Below are 20,593 nucleotides of genomic sequence, written 5' to 3' on the forward strand. Positions count from 1 at the left end.
AGACTAACGAATGAATGAATTAAAGGACTTCACCAGGGAGGTAAAATCAAGCATTAACTAACAAAATAAGCAAATAAAAATAAAATTCTAAGACTTTAAATAGTTAAATTAACTGGAGTATGGGTCCTACTCGGGATACAAACTGAATGTACAAAAAACACAAGTTCTCAGTAGTTTCTATAGAAAGCCCTGATAGATACTGATAGATAGCAGAATGGGATAGGATCCTCTCCAGATTTATATGGGCGGGTAAAAAGCCAAGAGTTAAGTTTAAAACACTTCAGCTTCCCAAGGATAGAGGAGGACTGGGCCTCCCTTGCCTACATGACTTATTATAGGACAACCCAAATAAGGACTCTGGTGGGCTGGTGTAAACCTGGATATTGTTCAAGATGGAAGGAAGTGGAATTTTCCTTGGGAGGCAACTTCCCTATCGGGGCACTGATAGGAGATCCCTCAAAGTTACGTCTCCTGGGAGCCCCGGGCAACCATTGGATGGTAAGCTCAATACAGACATGGAAAAGAGTACTTAAAAAGTATCAATTAAATCACAGAGCTGGATTTCTTAGGTGGTGGGCTAATAAAGGTCTCACCACATACAGTACCTTGTTGAAAGACGGAAAAGTGATGAGTTTCCAGGACCTTAAGAATAAGTTTGGGTTGCAAAATCAAGACTTTTTTTTAGATATTTGCAACTGAGGGACTTCCTGAATAAAAGCTAAAACATCACCAGTTATCGACTGGGAATGAAGAAATTATTTACATATTCGAGAATGCATTTAGAGATGCACCCTATCAACAAATTATTTCTATATTATATCGTTCACTGACCAACCTGGGGTCATGATACAAGATATGTTAAAGCAAGATGGGAACAGAGGGTAATCTATCCCTAACAGGAGAGGAATGGGATGGGATCTGTAGGCAGCAATGGTCGGTAACAAGCGCCTCCTCGTGGAGGGAATTCAGTTGGAAGAATGTAATTCATTATTTTAATACCCCGGCTCAAAAATCCAATTATTCCCATAAGACAACATGCTGGAGGCAGTGTGGACATGCAGCAGCAAATCATTTCCACATTTTTTGGGAATGTCCTTGTGTGGCTCCATTTTTGAAGGAAATACATAAGGTCCTGGAAACAATCTTCCAAAAGAAAATACAATTTAATTTTGCAGTATTGTACCTAGGTAACTTAGAGTCTTAAACTATGTAAAGCGGATAAATATTTGTTCAGTGTGCTGTTGGTAGCTTCCAAAAAGGCCATAACCCGTTGTTGGCTTAATGAGGATACTCCTACTATAAATGAGTGGACTGACGTGATATATACTATTTTTGTTATGGAAAGAATAACTTTTAGGCTAAAGTTGCAGGCGGACTCATTTGACGAATACTGCTCGAAATGGTTGAACTATGTACAAAATGGGAGGCCCGATTTTGTATAATCTCGTTGTATTTTGTGGTTTGTTTGTTTTTGTCTTGTTCCCCCCCGCCCAACACACACACTGTGATTAAGTTGTATTGTTGTACATGTTGTATAAATAAGAAAACCAATAAAACACAAATGAGAAAAAAAAAACTTGTTAAATTAAAAAAAACAACAACAACTCATCACACATTTGCCAGAGAAAAATGCAAAATTCACGAGGGGAAAGACAACCTCATATTTTTTACTCTTACAACTTTCAGTTTTATTGATTTGTTACATGTTTTAATCAAACAAAAATGTGTTTTCCTTTTTACCTTTTTATGGCGCTTCAGTCGTAGATGTCGTTTATTAAAAACCATGAAATATAATTAACATAGGCATGAACAATTTACGGATACTGTACGGACCTGGCAGCCCGCTGGCCTTCGCGCAGCCGAGCCTCCATCCTGGCACTTACCTTCATCCTGGTAACTTGCAAGTTCCCGGACTAAAAACAGGAAGTAAGTAGCCAAATCAAAAGTAAAATTCACCGTCTGTTTGGTAGTCGAAGCCAGTGAGAGGTGCGGAGAAAACTCGGAGCCATAAAAACTGCACCAAAGCCGAGAATAAAGCGCAAAAACAGTGTCAAACTGCACAGACGCCATAAGCTGCAGCTTGTCGACTAACATGGCGCCGGAGAGTTTTCGTCTTTCATTCAGCTGCTTAGCTTTCAGCAGGCTAACGGTTAGCATGGAGTCAGCGTCACTGAGTGTTGGGAATGCCGGTCTTTGTTCGTATCACATTACAGCTTATGCGTTAGAACAGCGCTGGTCTCTTTTCTAATATTCATGTAAGCGTACCATTAAAGATGCGTTAGTCTGCGCAGAATCGATCTTTTCATCAGTGTAAATAACGATGCACAGCAGCGTCCGCCAAACTCCGTTTAAAAACCTCCAAATTTGATAGAGTTTTGATAATTAAATGCCAGTAAACATATCATTGATCGTAAATTGAAGGAAAACATTAAAGACTTAAATTCTGTGAACTCGCTGTCAAAGAAATGCGGAATATTTGAAAATAATTTACACCTTTCTTTGTTTGTTATATTTCCCCTCAAAACAGTGGGGGGCGGCAGCGAGCAGGGTAGAATTATTACATTTTATAAATCACGTAAAAAATGATAGGTACTCCCCTGAATTTACCGGCCGCATCTGATAATAACAAATGTTATTATACTTTATTGTTGGGGAAAAGAACTGTCTGTGAGCATTCAATTTTTCTTTTAATCCTTCTGTTTTTCAAAGCAGCTTGGCGTGTACACAATAAAAGTAACACATGTTAACTTGTATGGTTTACAGTATTTATTGTCTTCATAAACCGGTGTAAGATCACATGCATCACACATCTACAGTGACACTGCTGGAACTGAGTCACAGTGATGGCGCTTAGCTTAAAGTGTCAGATTTCAGAAGGGAGTTCTGACTGTGATTTTTAGTTTAGTTGCCTATCAGCTCTTTTTCATTATAAAAAACATCTGCTAAAACATTTGATACTTTCATTTTTGCAAACTCAGCATCATAACATGTCTTAAAAATTACAAAAGCAACACTTCTATACCTCACCTAAAATTAATAAATGATGTTTTATTTACCGTGTTGTGCTTCTTTTTATTAAGAGGGTGCTAACTGTGCCATGTGCATTGTTTTTATTATTATTATTGTTGTTGTTATTATTTTATCACTGTCAGTGAAATTTGAGTTTTAGGCAGTTAGTGTGATTTTTTTTCTATATATAATATATGTACATATTTAAAAAATATAATTATGTGATCAATCACCCAAATGACCCATTTGGAGCTAGAAAAACCCTGATGGTTGGACAGAAAAATGACTCACTTGGAAAGTGACATTTTATTACTATTTTTTTAAAGAAGCAAATAATTAACAAGCTTAATCAGGACTGAGATTAGTCATTAGTCAGATCTAGTGTGTAGAAATCTTGATTTTCCCATCTTCAGGCACCCACAGAGTCGAAATCCGTCCCAGTCCTTGCAGATCTTTGCTGTAAATAGTTTTTCTTATGAAGGTTTCTAACTGATTGAGGTGACCCTGAGGTGTTTGATGCCAAAATAACAGCTGGTTGAACCCTGTAAATACCAAAGAAGCTGCTTCAGCACTTCTTCTATTATATCATTGAGTATAGCAGACGCTGATCGAGAAAAAAGAGAATAATCCTATATAGGGCGCCTCTAACCTACAAGCCGCTTTGCAGCCTACTATGAACACACCAAATTGTGATAATTTGGTGTGTTCGTAGAGAAATTAGTACCTGAGAACACCTGTGGCTGTGAAATCGCTCTGAGTTCGTCTTTGTGTCTCTCTGCAGCTGCAGGATGAGTTTAGCAGCAGAGGACGACGACGCCGGCGCTTTAGAAAACGTCAAATCTGTCACGCTCACTCAGGACAGTGATGGAAGCATCATACTGCACTGTCCTCCCTCTGGTGGGTCCACACACACGCACACACACACACACACACACACACACAAATCCCATCAGTAACTAATCAGTACACTTAAAGTATGTTCAGGGTTTTTAATTTTAACATTCTGTGTGGTGATTTTGATTAAATTAAAACACTTTTGTTTTTTTAATTGTCACATTTATTTATTTACTTTTTTGCTCCTGTGGGTTTGTTTCTCTTACACTGCACCTGAGTGGAAACAGAACAGCCAGGGTTCAAATTTGTGATGTTTTCTTGTCATTTTTCCTATAAATTTGAGCGTTTTCCTCATATTTTTCAGTTTTTAAGTTTTTTTGAATTTTTTAAATTCATGTAAATTGGTCATTTTTTCTGATAATTTGTCTTTTTTTCCTCATAAATGAATTTTTCTCCTGATAATTTTCCAAGTTTTGAAATTACCCAATTTAAAAAAAAAAATTGTTGTTTTTTCTAATAAATGTGACACTTCTTAAAACGTATACGTAAGAAAAACCCCAATTAATATAAAAGTGAAACTAAAAATAACAACAAAAACTTTAGATGATGTTTTTGTCAGATTAAGGCTATAGAAATAATTGTGTGTGTAATGGATTGGATTTATATAGCGCTTTTCAAGGCACCCAAAGCGCTTTACAATACCACTATTCATTCACTCGCACTGGTGGAGGCAGCTACAGTTGTAGCCACAGCTGCCCTGGGGCAGACTGACAGAAGCGAGGCTGCCATATCGTGCCATCGGCCCCTCTGGCCAACACCAGTAGGCAAGTAGGGTAAAGTGTCTTGCCCAGGGACACAACGACCAGGACAGAGAGCCAGGGATCGAACCGGCGACCTTCCGGTTACAGATGCGATTCCCAACCCCCTGAGCCACAGTCGCCCCGTGTGTGTGTGTGTGTGCAGACGAGGACTCGGAGCCACTCCAGAAGAAGCTGCGACTCTCCACACACGAGCAGAAAAACTCGGACACGCCTCAGTTCTCCGTCGTCACGTTGCCAGGTCAGACGAGCTCTGGACCGTTCCCCGTTCATGACTACAGTGAGTCACACTGAAATCACCTCACACGGTTGCTGCTAACAGCTGCTGCAGCTGCATCCTGATCAGAGGGTTTTCATTTACTCAAACTCTAAATTTACTCACATCCAGCAAAAATAACAGAAAATACAAGTGAGGTAACTCAGATTGTTCAGATCCTGGTCTCCTTAGCCAGAAAGTACCTGCTGGTGACGTCATCATCCTCATGCTGGTTTATGGTGTTTGCTGTTAATGTTAATATGTGAAGTTGTTTGGGTTTCTGGCGGGATAATAAGGTTCGAGGGTAAAAGATTTTCCGTGTCGTTTCTCAGTGTCGGACACTCAGGCGGAGACCTTTGAGGTGACGATGACGCCCACGGCGGACGAGCTCTCTGAGGACAGCGTCACTCAGATTCAGGTGGTGCTCAGGCTCCTTTTTTCTTATTCTAAGCGTTCTGTGTTTGCTCTGTGTAGTTTCCTGTAAGGATGAGCCACCAGTTAAAAGTGAGCTGTTTCTGCTTTAATAAAAACAAAGTGACGGAAAACAAAAAGGAGTTTTATTTATATGAAATGGATTAAATGTAAGAGAACGGGGTGACTGAACAGAGGTTTTCATTTTGATCACTTTGTGTTTGCAGATCCTACAGGAAGATGAAGACTCCCTCTCAGCCAATCAGAAGACGGAGGTGTCGCCTGTCAGTCAGGCCTGGTTCACAACTAAAGAAGACAAAGACACGCTGGCTAATAAAGGTACCAACGAGGCCAGAACCTCTGTAGCAGACAGTGAATGCAGCTCACTGAGAGGCTTAGAGAAAACAGCACGGCCCAAAAGAAGTCAGACTGTTTGGAAGTCTGTGTGAAAATGAGCTCAGTGAACTCTTTCCTGATGACTTCATGGTGTCAGACTCTAGTTTAGAGTCCTGTTGAAGACAGCATGATGTTTATTTAGGACTCCTACTGCACACCTCGTAGTCCGCCTCGATGGATGTTGGAGTCCGTTAGCAGCAGCAAAGTACACAATAAAAAGTTCTGATAAAGCCAAACTTAACAAAGGGGAAAAAAAAGTCTGGTTAAAAGCTGATTTTTCTTCTCCTTTTTGACTTTAAATGAAACCAGAATGTATAAAATAAACATAATTTTTTACTCAAACCAGCGACTGGAACCATGAACTCCTCAGGAAAGACTTTCATATGGCTGGAGTCCAGACGAGTCACCCCCTGCTGTTCATTAGAAACAATGCAGGTTTTCATGTCTCTTCCTTTTCAGGTCATAAGTGGAAACAGGGCATGTGGTCTAAAGAGGAGATCGACATCCTCATGAGGAACATCGACCAGTACGTGAAGGTACGTGGGGTTGGTCCCTGACATAATTTCTGCCTCTGTGACGTCTGATGACGTTAAACTGTTCTTGTGGCCACGATCTCAGGGCCGCGGCATCGAGGACCCGGCAGAGATCATCTTTGAGATGTCCAAAGAGGAGAGGAAGGACTTCTACCGCTCCGTGGCGTTGGGATTGAACAGGCCGCTGTTTGCCGTCTACAGACGAGTCCTCCGGATGTACGACAACCGCAACCATGTCGGCAAGTGAGTGCACAGAGAAAAGATGGTGTAAGAAAGGCAGTGCAAGTTTGTTGGTTTTTGTTTAAGGAGTGGTTTGTGTCTTAGGTACACTCCTGATGAGATCGAGAAACTGAAGGCGTAAGTACAACTTTGTTTTAACGAGCGCTTGATGACGGTGTAAAATGGATTTCACACTAACCCGTGTTTATATGTGATGTGTTTAGGTTGAGGGAGAAACACGGGAACGACTGGGCGACTATCGGTGCTGCACTAGGTCGCAGTGCATCCTCTGTGAAAGATCGCTGCCGGCTGATGAAGGACACGTGCAACACAGGTACTGCACAGCAGCCGTTTGTACTTGTAGAGATATTTAAATGCTTGCTTTTATTTTGAAATTCGCTCTGTTTTTAAAAACCAGGTAAATGGAGCGAGGACGAGGAGCGACGGCTTGCCGAGGTCGTATACGAGATGGCAGGGGTGTCACCGGGGTCGGCGGTCACAGGAGGCGTGTCATGGGCGACGGTGGCTGATCGAGTCCGCACACGCTCAGAAAAGCAGTGTCGGTCTAAATGGCTGAACTACCTGAACTGGAAGCACAGTGGAGGAACTGAGTGGACGAAGGAAGATGACTTGAATCTTGTACGCAGGTACGGCGGTGTGGGCGTGCACACGTGTGTGTGAGCGAGCATAGTAAACCATGTGTAAGCTTGATACCGTGTTTCAGGATATCAGAGCTTGACGTGGATGATGAGAATGAAATTAAGTGGGAGGATCTCGCCGGCGGATGGAGCAGCGTTCGATCACCCCAGTGGCTCCGATCAAAGTGGTGGAGCATCAAGAGACAAGTGGCCAATCACAAGGACATCCCCTTCAGTGGTATGGATACACACACACACACACACACACACACACAAATTAATACCGTCATTTATTTCCTCATGTTTCTGATTCTCTTCTTCTATTATTAAAATCTCGTGATGTGGTTTGCGTCGCTAGTCCTCCTGAAGGGCCTCCAGGAGCTCATGGCCTCCTCGCAGTCAGCATCTGTTCCGGGCAGCCCCTCCTCCCTTCAGATCCGACTCACCCGATTAGACGAGAACAGCGGCGGAGCCAGCCCCGCCCCTAGCTCTGTGGCCGCACTGCAGATTCCCTTACAGATCCCGCTGCAGATCACACACCTGGGTGAGCCTCGCACGCCTGCACTACACCACCCACATGTTCACTTCCTCTGCGTGTGCTGCTGCTGTGGCCACACTATTTTTTTTTTATGGAGATACTAAACCACCATAGAAGAAGAAGAATTAGAACCAGACTACGCTGATGAATCAGAGAAGAAGGTGACTGAGGTTTACCTGTTGGACAGCGTGTAACAGGTGTGCTGCCTGCAGCTGAAGATGTTCTTGTCCTGACAGCGAGACCTCTGACTGTTGCTCTGTTTGTGTTTCTGTGTTAGCGTCAGATTCAGCGGCAGCAGCTAGCGACAGCGAGACCATCACACTGAATGCTGGAGCGCTGCAGACCTTTGAGATCCTGCCGGTAAGCACCACGAGCGCCTTTCACAATAAAACACATGAATATGAATGAATTTAAAACCTTTTCTTTGTGCAGTCGTTCCACCTGCAGCCCACCGGCACCCCGGGAACCTACTACCTCCAGACGACACCCAATCAGGGCCTTCCATTGAGCTTAGCCAATAACAGCACCGTTACCCTGACGACGAGCTCCTCGCCCTCATCTCATGAACACATTATCCTCCACAGTCTGTCGGTCAGTTTATTGCCCTGCTGAGGGTAAACGTGTGTGTGTGCGTGTGCGTCTTTTCACATGCTTTCCATCTCCAGGCCGACAGTCTCTGCTCCAGCGATGGCGTCATCATCCAGACTGTCACCTCTGACCCCGCCTCCTCCTCCTCTGAAGCCCTCAGCCAGCAGCAGCTGGTGGTGGAGACTGAGACCCGGGGCCAGGACGATCGTCTCGACGCCGCAAGTCTGTTGGAGGGGTCGGAGAGTGTCGCCACGGAAACTCAGGAGCCAATGACGAATGGCTTCAGTGACACAGACAAAGTAGAAGCTTCAGTTTTTCCTCACACGTTGTTTGCGTGCTTTTAATTCGAAAAGCTTTCTGTTAGTATCGTTCTGTTTTTGTTGAGAAATAAAGGGGTGGACAAAATAATAGAAGCCAGTTTTGTGGATTAAAACTTTTTTATGACCAGAATATGTAAGAATTTTAACTTAAACAAAACAAATAAATATATTTGTACAGTGAGAAAAAACAAGGGGGGAGGGTGGGGTCACAACACAACCAAGTCAGCTGTGTTGTCCTTGTACCCAGAGGGAGCACACAATGATGACTGAACAATACAACAGTGTGTGTTTGTGTGTGTGTCAGGGCCTGCGTTCCCCCCCGATGGAGGCTCCAATGGTGCATTCTGGGATAACGTCTGGGAGTGCCGTGCTGATCGTGTCTCCTCCCAACATCAGTAGCACACTAACAGGTAACACGCACACACAGTTAAAGTAGAACGTAACTGCGAATCTATGCTCTGCCTCCTGTCAGTGAAACTATGGCAACCGTGACCCACGAGGCTCAGCATCTCCTTTACTGCTCAGAGACGAGTCCCTGTGTGCTGCGTGCGCTGCTTTAAATTCACACTGTTTGATTGGGTTTTCAAGCCTTCGTGTCTTTTAAATGATGAGGTTGTGCTTTAGTGTCCACGCCGCCCAGCTGTATGGCGGGGTGGTGAAAATACCCAGGCTTCCAAATCTGATGCCCTCTACCCCTGTGGTGCACTTGGAAATTCTGATGATTAAAAATAGAAAAATAAATTAAAGAAACAAGAATTGTTTAACATGAAAAATATAGCCTGAAGTTTCTCTCCAAGTGTGTAATCAGAGTATTCATACTGCTGCACGAATTTCACCTGAGCATCACTTCCTTTGTTTTTCATCAGATCCCATCTTGGAAAACCAGGAAGTCTCTGACTGAGTCGGACTTCCCGCTGCAGCTGTCGCTCAGGGCGACACCTCCACCCTTGGGCTTGACCCGGCATGTCAGACTGTGATACTCCCTCCTCTCCTGCTTCCCGTTTCCTCTTTAACGGATGCAAGCACTTTAAAACTAAACGGAACATTTTTGGAGTCCCTGAATGAAATGACCGCAGTGCCAAAGAGACTCTAAAGCCTGGACACTTTAATGTGAATGGACCCTTGGATCTGAAAAATCATCCTTTTTCATTTTACATGAAGTTGTTTTGTCGGGATGGTGACAATGATCAACAGAACTCAAAGGAATAGTTCAATGTTACACATTTTCCACCTGTTTTTTCATGACTTAATTACACCTTTATTTATTTATGCTCATTTTTGAAGACTTTAAATCGTAAACTGCTGTTTTCAGCAGGAACTTATGTGAAATTTTAAAGTAAAAAAAACATAATCCTGAAGCTGTGGTCAGGTTGGCTTTTATTGTGAAAGGCTGGGCTTATTTGCCCTAAAGAGGTTTATCCTGTTCCTCTGTAACACACAGCTCTGTTTCCATTGTTTCATAGCTGGTAACGCCTGTAACACCCGCTGGATTTATCCGCAGCTGAAAATAGTCCCTCAGAGAGCATTCATTCCAACAGATGGCGCAGAGATGGGAGTGCTGCTGGTTTTGATGTTTTTTGTGAGTTTTGCTTGAACTAGTCAGAAGTCATAGCTGCCCACAGAGGCAGTGATTTCTTACGGTTGGTGTAAACATAAGCAGCCTTGCATGATTAATGCGGAATCCAGTTTATAGTCTGGTTTGGTAATTCTGGGCAAACTGGCCCTTTAAACAGGCCGGTTGGAGGATTTACTCCAAACTAATTAAGCACCAGGGTTCTTCTTGCCATTGTTCCCTGGTTGCTAATGCTGCCTCGTGCTGTGGACGTATCAGATTCTACCTGATCATCATTCAACCTACCAAACGTCGCTACTAGTTAGTTTTCTGTCTTCTTTCTGTTAGACTCAGGTTTATTATCTTTAGATGGAAAATAACCTCCCGCTCCTGTTTTTTTTTTTAAACTTTATTGAAAAGAGGATCTGAAGGCTTTTAAACCCTCGATGGTGTTTTTTGGAAAATTGGAAAACTGAAAACCTTATATGAATAACAGGTCATAAAGCAGGAGCAGCAGGAGGAATGGATGCTTGAGGACTGAATGGATCTGAAACAGCCAGATTAATAACAGTGACACAGCTTTATGGGTAAAGCCATTTACAAAGCTTTCATTCATTTCCACTGGTGCTACAGCTGGCCTGAGAGAGAAAAAGGGTAGAGAGAGAGTGTGTGTGATTTAGAAATGCTTAGTGCAAAGAATTGGCAGTCTGTGTAATTCGGCATTTAAATCCAACTTAAAATCCTCTCAGCCACATGTGGACAGTAATTATATACACGGTTATCAGAAGCCGACAGACGGAGAAAACACAGGTTTGCATATTTCCGATGTGCTGCTACAGCTGCCTGCTAACGTCTACAGTACTGAACTGCTGCTTCCCTCCATGCTCACAGCCTGCATCCAGGTTAAAGGAAAAGCCCACCTGGTTCTCACCTGAGCAGGTAACAGCAGCAGAATACATCTGAATTTGGGCTGAGGACAGAAAGCCCCCTGAATGCACCACTATGGGTTTTTATATTAGTTAATGGTAACAGACGACACACACCACCATTAGCTTCCGTTTTCTCTCCTGAGAAGGGGTGGTGGTGGCATGGCATACTATAATCCATAATTAGCAGATTCTCAGACTAACAGATAAGATGAGGTTATGGTATGACAGTGGCCTGGTCCTTTGTTCCCTTTGTGAGCTTGTCTATGTTTGAATTGTTCTGAAGAGTCCACTTTGGAAGTAGATTTAGGATAAAACATGTTTATGCCTTCATAATGTCCACAGTCTGTATATAAAAGATGGACATGGCCATTGTGACGTCTCAGGTTTGTTGGGCACCACCATGGTTCATCTCTGCTGCAGCTGTTAAAGGTTTGAACAGTGTATCAGGATAAAAATATGTTTATTTCTGTGTTTTAACAAGGGAGTCTACCGACTCACTGCTGGTGCCAGCCTCTAGTGGCCACTAGAGGAACTACAGGTTTTGTTTTTGGACACTTTCTCCCTGGGAAAAAACAGAGCGAAGCTGGTGAGTAAAGGAGCTCTCTGACATCCAGCCTGCATTCCTGCCTCCTGCTGTCCTGTTAATGGGACCTTTGATGGCGTTTTGTTGGAGTTTAATGATCAAAACTCATATCTTTAAAGAACTGCAGATCAAACGTGAGAGTGAAGGAAAGATAAATGTAAAAGACGTCAGATTTAAAGCGACTCTGAGAATCAGAGGTGGATTTTTTGTGCGTATAAACAGTCGACTGTGTGTTGTGCTCCAGCAGTTTGTCACCTCTTACAGTACATCATCATCCCACACTGAGTCAAGTCTCTGTGCACAGTTCCCACTGGTGCTGATTCCACATCAGGTTCAAGTTTATGTAACAGTTATTATTTTGGTCATGTGACTCCTTCACGCTGGTCCTGCTCATGAAGGCTACGTGTTCCCTTGTTCCCGCTTCCTTGGCCCTGCCTTTACCTGACGTCATGGAAGTAGAGGTTGGCACATATACACAGCAGCACGATGGACGCCAGCATGAAGTAGATCAGATTCCTGAATTTGGGCTCCAGGTTGCCCTGCCGGTACCAGAATATCTGCAAGACAGAGAACAGACGTTTAAAGGCTCCCTTCTGTGACCCGGCGACCTTTGCGTGAGCATTTGGCCATGTTTGTTTACCAGCACTAACGTAGAGCTGCAGGTCAGCAGGATGCACACGGCGAAGAAGATGTTCAGCGGCCGCGGAGGCATCGTGGGAAACACAAAGGAACAGATGACAGTCACCTGCAAAACAAATGCTCGTGAATAAAAATACATGCTAGTGAACATACGTCACTCTTCTGTACGTTCTTTTGAGCACAACCCGCATGAAGCGACAGTCGCAGCCAGAGATGGTAAAGACTTCTGATAGCTGTGGTTGCTAACACTTTTGGTCGTGCAACCGTTTTGCAGTCAGCTGACATGAACTTGTCCATTCTGGTCATGCGACACAAACTGAAAGCGTTGTCCTTCAAAGTAAGGGTTTCATCTCAGAGCTCATGTTTCAAAATGTGCAACTTTTACTTTGAAGGTGAATGTTCCATTTTCTGTTTGCCCCCCACTTTTTGGGGTTTTAATGCCGTTCCACTCAGTGAGTGTTTGCAGATATGCTGATGTCTCGTGTGCAGCCTACAGGAAACCATAGACAGCTGCGATTTCACCTAGCAACACCAGGTCTGGGAACAACATTCTCCCCTCACGACCTGTTTTTAATATCACATCCAATATGGCCGATAGCTCCAGGGCGAGATGTCGCTGACCCTCGGGAAACACTTTTCTGATAAACTTACTGGCTCAGTCCCACGTTTTTAGGCACACTGAAGAAAAGATAAAAGCTGGTGAACTTTGGTTTGGTTTGGTTGAAAGGAGGGTTACCTGAGGTATGCTCATTGGTTCACAGCTTGTGATTGACAAATCATTAGCCGTAAGGATATCCAGCTACCTGGTGGATAATTTAGCTGCACAAATATTAAATGATGCTGTTAACAGTTATGAAAATAATCCCAAGTTTGAGTTCCTTTATTCTACGCCTTACTCTGAGCTTCAGACAGACAGGCAAGGTCAGGCTTTGTAATTCTGTCTCAGGACACCAGCAGCATGGGTTTTAGATCAAAGAGGTCTCTGGCTGATGGACAGATGTGTTCAGGGACAAAAAAAAAAAAAAAAAAAAAAAGATTGAGACACTGCACTGAGAGGAGAAGAGCAGCAGCTGCTAGACTGGCTGGTTTCACCTCCGCCCACTCAGGAGCGGCTTCTTCCTGTGTGCCAGAGCAGGTGTGGTGACATTTTTTTAGGTCTGTATGAACGATGCGGAACTCACCAGAACCACCACAGACGTAAATCCCCCCACTGCCGTGTTGATGATTCGATCCTGCAAGAAACAGATCAGATGAGTGCATCACCCTGAGGATTACGCACTGCTGATCAGACCTGATCATTTTCAGCTAAAGTGACTCTAATGAATTACTTCAGTACAAGCAACAGTTAATAAATATTCAGATTAATCCGCTGCTGAAAGTAGTCCTCAGCAGCTTTTGCTCTTTATACACAGCCCAGTCGCTCTCCTGCAGAAACATCAGTAATGGCTGACATCATACCCGAGCGGACGTCTCTCCAAACAGCGGTCTGTTGTCCAGGCCACTCGTGCCATACGTCCTTGTAGTGAAGTCATCCATGGCGGCGCCGGCAGTACAGCCCCGACTGATCGTTTCTCAGCAGCGCCACTTCATGGAAAAGCTGCGACAGTTCTGCTGCATACTAGCCGTGTCTTTCTGCACGCCGGGGAGAAGACGGTCAGTGTGGGCGGAGCCGTGGGGACATTATAGAGGTGTGGGCTAAAGGGACCAGGTAGGCTGCTGTTCCTCCTTCACTTTAGTGACAGAAAACAGAGACTGTTAACAAGAGGCAGCGTGGGCAGCGCTCCCTGAAAAGCATTAAATATCAGAGTGTCAAAGTTTCTCTGAGGAACAACATGATTGTCTGTCAGTAGTGGTCAGCCGCTGCCGCCAATCAAAGGATACGTCAGAAAGATTTACACTGTAGTTCCTCTTGCTTCACTTCCTCTTCGTTTAGGATAGATAACAAACCACAGCTGCTGATATCGATACAGTGAATGGTACAGAAAGAGGAAGCTCAAATCAAAACCTCACAGACTCCTTTAAAGAGCTGTGAGCTACAGCGTGTCGTTAGTCTGGCGGTTCACAGGCCGCTCAGTGAGATCATGAGCCTGTCGCTGCTTGCTCACACGCTGACCTCACTACTTTACAGTGTGACGGAAAACCGGGAGGAGAAGCAGAAAACATCGCTCTGCTTCTGCAGTGAAACTGAAACAAACACCTGCTGCTGCACAGTTCTTATGAACACCATTAATATTTCATACACAGCAGAATTCACTTTATATAGAAAACAAAGTGACAGCTGTGGCTGAGGCACAGAGAAGCCAGCCACATCTGGAAGAAGATTCCACCTGATCCCCCCAGAAGCAGCAATGCCTGTTCTCTATAACAGAAGCTTTGAAACCCCCGTGAGGGATGCAGTGATAAAAACAAAAAATAAAATAAATAAAATGGAACCTCGGGCCTCCCGACTTATAAACCCTCCTGCAGCCTCATTGCCCGTTCCATTTGATTTTCTGTTGTTATAAAAACACCAATAAGGACACATTTACCGCTAAATCTTTACACTGGTGACACAGCGGCCTCCTCCAGGCTCTCCCAGGCTGCAGATTTTCCTGTGTTGAACCTTAGTAAAGCCTTTAAAAACACTTAAAGTGTTTATTAGAGAATTCCATCTATAAAGCACGTAGCAGCTTGGCGTTTCGTGCTCGGATTTTAATTTTATCCTGTTTGTTTTTGTTATCTTTGATAACGTTACAAAAATAAAGAGTTTCATCTCAGGAGAGTTCCTGACTAAAGAAAAAACACAAATATAGTTCATGAGTGTTTAAGGATGAGCATATTAGGAAATTATTTGAACTCAGAGGTCGCAATACTTATTTATCGTATTGTTTTATTACTTGTTATTCTGTTTGTTAAAAAAACAAAAATAACAACAACTACTTATTTATTACTTCTTTTTTTTTAAAGAAATTCTGTTTCTTCATTATTTTGTTTCTTTTAGCTCCGGGACCGTGTGTACATAATTTCGTTCCACCTCATGTTAACATGTGATGGAAATGACAATAAAGCTCCTTGAATCCTGGAAGAGGAGTCTGGTGTCAAAGGTCGGCGGCACCAGCGCACGTTTCTGTCACAGATTTTATCCGGTGTAGTTTCTTCAGACACCGACATCAAAGCTGGTTTTAGAAAAATGAACAAAAGCCAGATGTGGACATTAGACTGTGGTGCCCACAGTGGCTGTCCCACTGATCACTGAGTCACTCCTCTGCAGTCTGAGGGCCTTAACAGGAAATACTGGCAATGTGGAGCTAAACTTTACTAAAGCTACAAAATGTGAGCCTGCAGGGTGACGACATCGCCACACGGGCACAGATGCATCCTCTCAGCAGATTCAAGCACCACTTTCATAAAGGCGGCTGCAGACATTTCTTCTTTTCTGGGTGAGAAGGCGGCAGGAAAGGAAATAAAACCCTCAGCAGAGCTTTCTCAGCAGAAAAAACAAGAGTGCAAAACAACAGCTCTTTTATCACCGAGTGTACGGTCGGCCCAAGGCGACATTCCTCCTAAGCCTTGTGATTCACTAGGCCGCTTAACAAGAAACCCTGAGTCTGAACAGAGGCACCGAAAAACAAAAATGACACCCCGATAAATCCAGATAAAGGAAGAATACAAACACAGCAGCTTCATACCAACACAAATCAGAGGAAAATATCGAAATCTGCACTTTAAAACACATGAAGACACACCAGGACTGATACAGGCAAAACTAAGGAGGAGAGAGAGGTTGTGTAGTCATAAAGCAGTGGTCATTCTCAGAGTACAGCGAGAATTTGCCAGGAAAAAGCATAAGGCTATAACATCAGATTTATGAGCAGAAAAACTGTAAAATCTTTGTCAAATGTGTGCTGCTTTAATATGTACGATTTTCTCACAAACCTCTGACTTTAGAACGTTTTTAAACTCATCAAACATGATTAAAACTGATTTTTAAACTCTATTCCACTGTAAACGCCACGTTTCTGAGATCACTTGTGTCGATCTCAGACAAAATGTGGCGCGACGGTTGAGTGCGCCTGCGTTTTCACGGTACAAACACACGGGTGTTATCTGATGTCCTTTCTTTGCTTGTGTCGTGCACACTTCAATCATCCCGCTCTTGTGCAACTGTGGCACCAGCAGAAAGGTTCCAAGGAGCACTCTCGATAGGAACCACGTTCCCACAGCTGTGATCGATCAGCTTTAACCTGGACAAATGTTTGTAGAGTGCTACACGTTTTACACAGCTCAGAGCTTAATAAATGTAAACAGTGTGTTACTGTAATGAAAAAAGCATTAAGCACAAACAGCCTGACAGCGAAGTCCCATGTGATGAAGGTTTGATTATTTACCTCTGAAATGTTAGCAGGACCACAGTTTTGGTCAAAAACGTCTCTCTTGTCAGTAATGGTTGGTTTCAAGTTACAGGGACATAAAACCACAGACAAGCTGCATAAAAATAAAAACACGGGGAATTACTGAAAATAACTTGTTAGTAATTATTATTGTTTCAGTAAATACCAATTTCCAGAAATCTCAAAGTCTTTAGCATTGAACTGTCCTCCAACACAGAGAAATTAAAGAGCTTTAATCTGCTTTGAAAACATAGTCTGACTCAAATTGATGCTGTGCACTCTGCGGGCTCAGTATATAGCTTATCGTGTCTGTAATCGCTCAAGTTCACTCAAAACAGCTCAGTAGCTTCACCTGAGGGTTAACGACCATATGTTAGCACTACGAGGAGAAAACGCTGGAGAAGAGCTCGTATCTTAGCCATTAATATTATTAAGCATGCATAGAAATGGAAAGAAGACGGTAACCTTAAAGCTGCCTTCAGTAGTGTAAGCTAACCTGAGATTTACCCGTGATAGGGCCAGCACCGAAGCGGGTGATCTGAGCTAAGCTAACTCCAAACAACTGCTCCCCGGCTGCTCGAGAAGTGCCCACAAATTTACCAAAAAATCTTCCTCTAATCTAAATCTTCCAGTGAAACATACCTGCCTCCCACTTCTGTGTTGACTCTACTGGAATCAACTTCAGAGCGATCAGGGTCACAGTTAAAGGGAATTAAAGCCCGGCAGGTCCGCATCGAGCTGTTATCACAGCCGATCTGTAAGATAGCCATTCCACTTCCTGTCGGTCCCACTGTACTCGAAATGGCTGCACTTCACCCTGGAGCGCAACAGGGGGCGCTCCTCAGTGAGCAGGAGTGAGTGTAGATACACGGCTAAAATAGTTACTTAGACTTGCTTATAGCTTTAAAAGGTCACATTTTATTGTATTATTCGCTAACACCGTATTTATTCTGCGTCTGAATTGAAATAAAACGGCACTACGTTTTAGTTTTTCACGCTGTGAAACAAATTTACCTATTCTGCCAATACTTGCTGAGTTGCCTGGTAAGGTATTTACGACAGTAGGCAACTCTTGATGGCACATATTTATGGACGATAAACATGCGTACATAAAACATAGTGGAAACGTTTAAGTGTTCGGAATATTTAGTTGACTGAGATGAGTGAACGTAATGGTACAAAGAGGTAGCTGCTACAAATTCTCTGATGCTGCCGCCTTCTTGCCTGAAATCAAAATGGCAGCTGCCGTAAAGTTGCTAATGGTGCTGTGACGTCCCTAATAAGCACAGAAATACTTTTTTAACTGCACTTGAAATCTGTGAAAAATTAAAGTAGAATGATGTTTGTCATTGTAAAAACATATTTGTTTAAAAATACGATGAAAATTTTTAGAAGATAATTGTAACAAGGCAACATTTACATTTTTGTGTCGCCGTCCATTGCGGACTAGCTCACGAGCGCCCTCTAAGAGACAGCAAACACAAAATGTCGGGAGTTCCAGTTTCCATTAAAAGCTCTCTGCTGTTAAAGGCGAGTGGAATTATTGTTGGGCCGACGCTTAGGCCGAACTCCATAAAAACCAACAAAACAAACAAACACACAAACAAAACTGGCCGTTTATAACCAAAAGCGCCGTGTCTAAAAAAAAGTAAGAGTAATGTAACAGTGGCCACTAATAGGCACGCTATTTTAACAAATTGTTTTTTAAATTAAGTTTTTTGCAGTTTAACCCGGTAAATATATTATTTTATACAAAACATTTCTTTAAAAAAAAACAACGATTTCAGGTAAACAAAAACGATTTTTTAAAAATTGGATATTTAAAAGCAAAATTTTCCCGTAATAATTTCAGCACCCTGCTAAGTTAAATCACTCAAACTCTGAATGGAGTTCGGTGTGAAGAATAAAAGACTTCTGTCATAGCAACTTAAAGCAGTCCTGTAATATGAGTAATGGTATTTCACTCACCTCCTGCCTGTAGCAAGGCCGGATCAACTTTCTTTAATTACAAGTTAATAAGCATAAACACACTCCAGGGGCAGCTAAATAACCACTGGGTTTGATTTGAGGTGGGGGAAGCCTGAGATCTGAGAAGCAGTGGGCCCATACATAATCTCACCCCTCATGTTAGCATCACATGAGGGCAGTGTGACAAGCCCTGAGATTAACCCCAGCAAAACAGACCCAAAGAAAGAGAAACTCATGCTTGCTTGAAATCTGTTCTAGAAAATAAATTCCTGCAATGACGTAACTGAAGCATTTTCTCAGAATACAACTTCACTTCAAGATAACGTGACTCACTTTCGGGCCTTGAGTCTAACTTCTTACACAAGCATTATTATCTATAAACCATCAGTAAAACTGATTGTTTGATAATTAAATCGGTTTTTCTAACTACTGTCTAACTCTCGTGGAAATAAAAACCCTATTATTTTCATATTATATCAGCTCAGGTGGTTTACAGGGTTAGAAAACTGTGTGCTCAGTGCTGAATTAATTCATCTGTTAAAGAATATGATTATATATATATATATATATATATATATATATATATATATATATATGATTGAATTACTAAAATATCTGATCTGTATTCTTTGGTGCTCCGTTTTTCCAGATTTGCAGTCAGCGTCCTTCCGCTCTGCACATGGACTTTGGCTCAGTTATCAGTGAACACGACAGGTCACAGTAAGGCTCCAGCCTGATGTAAACAAAAGCACAAGGGCCCAGGTTTTAAGCCCATACAAACAGATCTCCCCGCTAGTTATCGGATTTTGCTGGAAGTAAGTCATGTCGATTTAATACCTACAAGCAGGATTTTAAATACTGTATTTTGTAAATTTAAGTTTGTATTATTTATGTAAGTGTGTATGTATGTATATACTAATGCTATAAAAAATATTCTGTTGGACTTTCTTGAAAACTGGTATCGGCTTAACAAAGTGGTTAAATATCATTTTAGTTCTTTTTAGATTTTATTAAAAAGTAGCTCCTTAGATACTGCAGAAGATGTTAAACGTATCATTCTGTTCCTCCGGTAATCGGCATTGAAATAATCCCAAAAGCTCCATTTTATTTTAAAAATATTTTAAATAATTTAAAACCCTTTGCCTCTCGGTCGTAGCTGGGATAGCCCCCCAAACTATTACATTTTTCTTTTTGTATTACATGTAAGTACGGAAGAGGATTAGGCCACCGGGGAAAAAAGTGGCCATATTGTTTTGTTCCTGCAGCATCTGGACTCCCCAGGAACCTACGCCAGGATCCTGTTTGTGGACTTCAGCTCTGCCTTCAACACCATCCTTCCAGACCATCTCCGAGACAAGCTTTCCCAGATGAATGTGCCTGATCCCATCTGCCGGTGGATCACTGACTTCCTGACGGACAGGAAGCAGCATGTGAGGCTGGGAAAGAATGTCTCGGACTCCCGGACCATCAGCACCGGCTCCCCTCAGGGCTGTGTTCTTTCTCCTCTGCTCTTCTCCCTGTACACCAACTGCTGCACCTCCACCCACCAGTCTGTCAAGCTAATCAAGTTTGCAGATGACACCACCGTCATTGGGCTCATCTCGGACAGGGATGAGTCTGCCTACAGGAGGGAGGTTGAACGTCTGGTGTCCTGGTGCAGCCACAACAACCTGGTGCTGAATGCCCAGAAGACAGTGGAGATTATTGTGGACTTCAGGCAGCACACAGCCCCACTCCCCCCCATCATCCTGACTGACACCCCCATCACCTCTGTGGACTCATTCCGCTTCCTGGGTACCACCATCACCCAGGACCTGAAGTGGGAGCCCACCATCACCTCCGTCATTAAGAAAGCCCAGCAGAGGATGTACTTCCTGAGGCAGCTGAAGAAATTCAACCTGCCAACACGGACGATGATGCAGTTCTACACTGCAATCATCGAGTCCATCCTCACCTCCTCCATCACCGTGTGGTACGCTGGAGCCACTATCA

The 20,593-nt window shown here is 43.0% G+C and overlaps 2 protein-coding genes across 12 annotated transcripts; one reads left to right on the plus strand and one right to left on the minus strand.

The window, feature by feature from the left end:
- Positions 1 to 1,842: 1,842 nt before the first annotated feature.
- Positions 1,843 to 9,816, plus strand: dmtf1 (cyclin D binding myb-like transcription factor 1). Of its 4 annotated transcripts, none has more exons than XM_082511715.1 (17): positions 1,843 to 1,926; positions 3,791 to 3,906; positions 4,807 to 4,941; positions 5,250 to 5,335; positions 5,556 to 5,667; positions 6,184 to 6,260; positions 6,343 to 6,500; positions 6,582 to 6,614; positions 6,701 to 6,810; positions 6,895 to 7,123; positions 7,201 to 7,352; positions 7,473 to 7,658; positions 7,930 to 8,012; positions 8,085 to 8,243; positions 8,318 to 8,539; positions 8,865 to 8,970; positions 9,427 to 9,816. In XM_082511715.1, exons 2-17 carry the CDS (start codon positions 3,798 to 3,800, stop codon positions 9,459 to 9,461), a joined length of 1,992 nt encoding a protein of 663 aa, XP_082367841.1. In that variant the 5' UTR covers positions 1,843 to 1,926; positions 3,791 to 3,797; the 3' UTR covers positions 9,462 to 9,816. The 4 variants fall into 4 exon arrangements, with proteins under 4 accessions (XP_082367841.1, XP_082367843.1, XP_082367844.1 ...); XM_082511717.1 differs by having other exon boundaries at positions 7,936 to 8,012; XM_082511718.1 differs by having other exon boundaries at positions 4,807 to 4,902.
- An 857-nt stretch (positions 9,817 to 10,673) lies between these two features.
- Positions 10,674 to 18,623, minus strand: tmem243b (transmembrane protein 243, mitochondrial b). 8 transcript variants are annotated; one of them, XM_082511725.1, is made up of 6 exons: positions 17,276 to 17,426; positions 16,631 to 16,727; positions 13,722 to 13,895; positions 13,445 to 13,495; positions 12,265 to 12,369; positions 10,674 to 12,181 (listed from the first exon to the last, which is right to left on the minus strand). In XM_082511725.1, the coding sequence occupies exons 3-6, from the start codon at positions 13,797 to 13,799 to the stop codon at positions 12,062 to 12,064; spliced, it is 354 nt and encodes a 117-aa protein (XP_082367851.1). In that variant the 5' UTR covers positions 13,800 to 13,895; positions 16,631 to 16,727; positions 17,276 to 17,426; the 3' UTR covers positions 10,674 to 12,061. The 8 variants fall into 8 exon arrangements, with proteins under 8 accessions (XP_082367851.1, XP_082367846.1, XP_082367848.1 ...); XM_082511720.1 differs by having other exon boundaries at positions 13,722 to 13,993; XM_082511722.1 differs by lacking the exon at positions 17,276 to 17,426 and adding an exon at positions 17,141 to 17,255 and having other exon boundaries at positions 13,722 to 13,993.
- Positions 18,624 to 20,593: the final 1,970 nt, after the last annotated feature.

Source organism: Aulonocara stuartgranti (genome assembly GCF_965226115.1).
Source record: "Aulonocara stuartgranti genome assembly, chromosome: 17".
In the NCBI taxonomy this organism is placed as follows: domain Eukaryota; kingdom Metazoa; phylum Chordata; class Actinopteri; order Cichliformes; family Cichlidae; genus Aulonocara; species Aulonocara stuartgranti.

Coding starts and splice junctions, on each gene's coding strand:
- dmtf1 (XM_082511715.1), top strand. CDS start 3,798: ATGAGTTTAGCAGCAGAGGACGACGACGCCGGCGCTTTAGAAAACGTC. Junction 4,942..5,249: donor GTTCCCCGTTCATGACTACA/GTGAGTCACACT, acceptor GTCGTTTCTCAG/TGTCGGACACTCAGGCGGAG. Junction 8,013..8,084: donor AGACCTTTGAGATCCTGCCG/GTAAGCACCACG, acceptor TTCTTTGTGCAG/TCGTTCCACCTGCAGCCCAC.
- tmem243b (XM_082511724.1), bottom strand. CDS start 13,799: ATGGATGACTTCACTACAAGGACGTATGGCACGAGTGGCCTGGACAAC. Junction 12,370..13,444: donor TTACGTCTGTGGTGGTTCTG/GTGAGTTCCGCA, acceptor TTTGTTTTGCAG/GTGACTGTCATCTGTTCCTT. Junction 12,182..12,264: donor GCAGCTCTACGTTAGTGCTG/GTAAACAAACAT, acceptor TCTGTCTTGCAG/ATATTCTGGTACCGGCAGGG.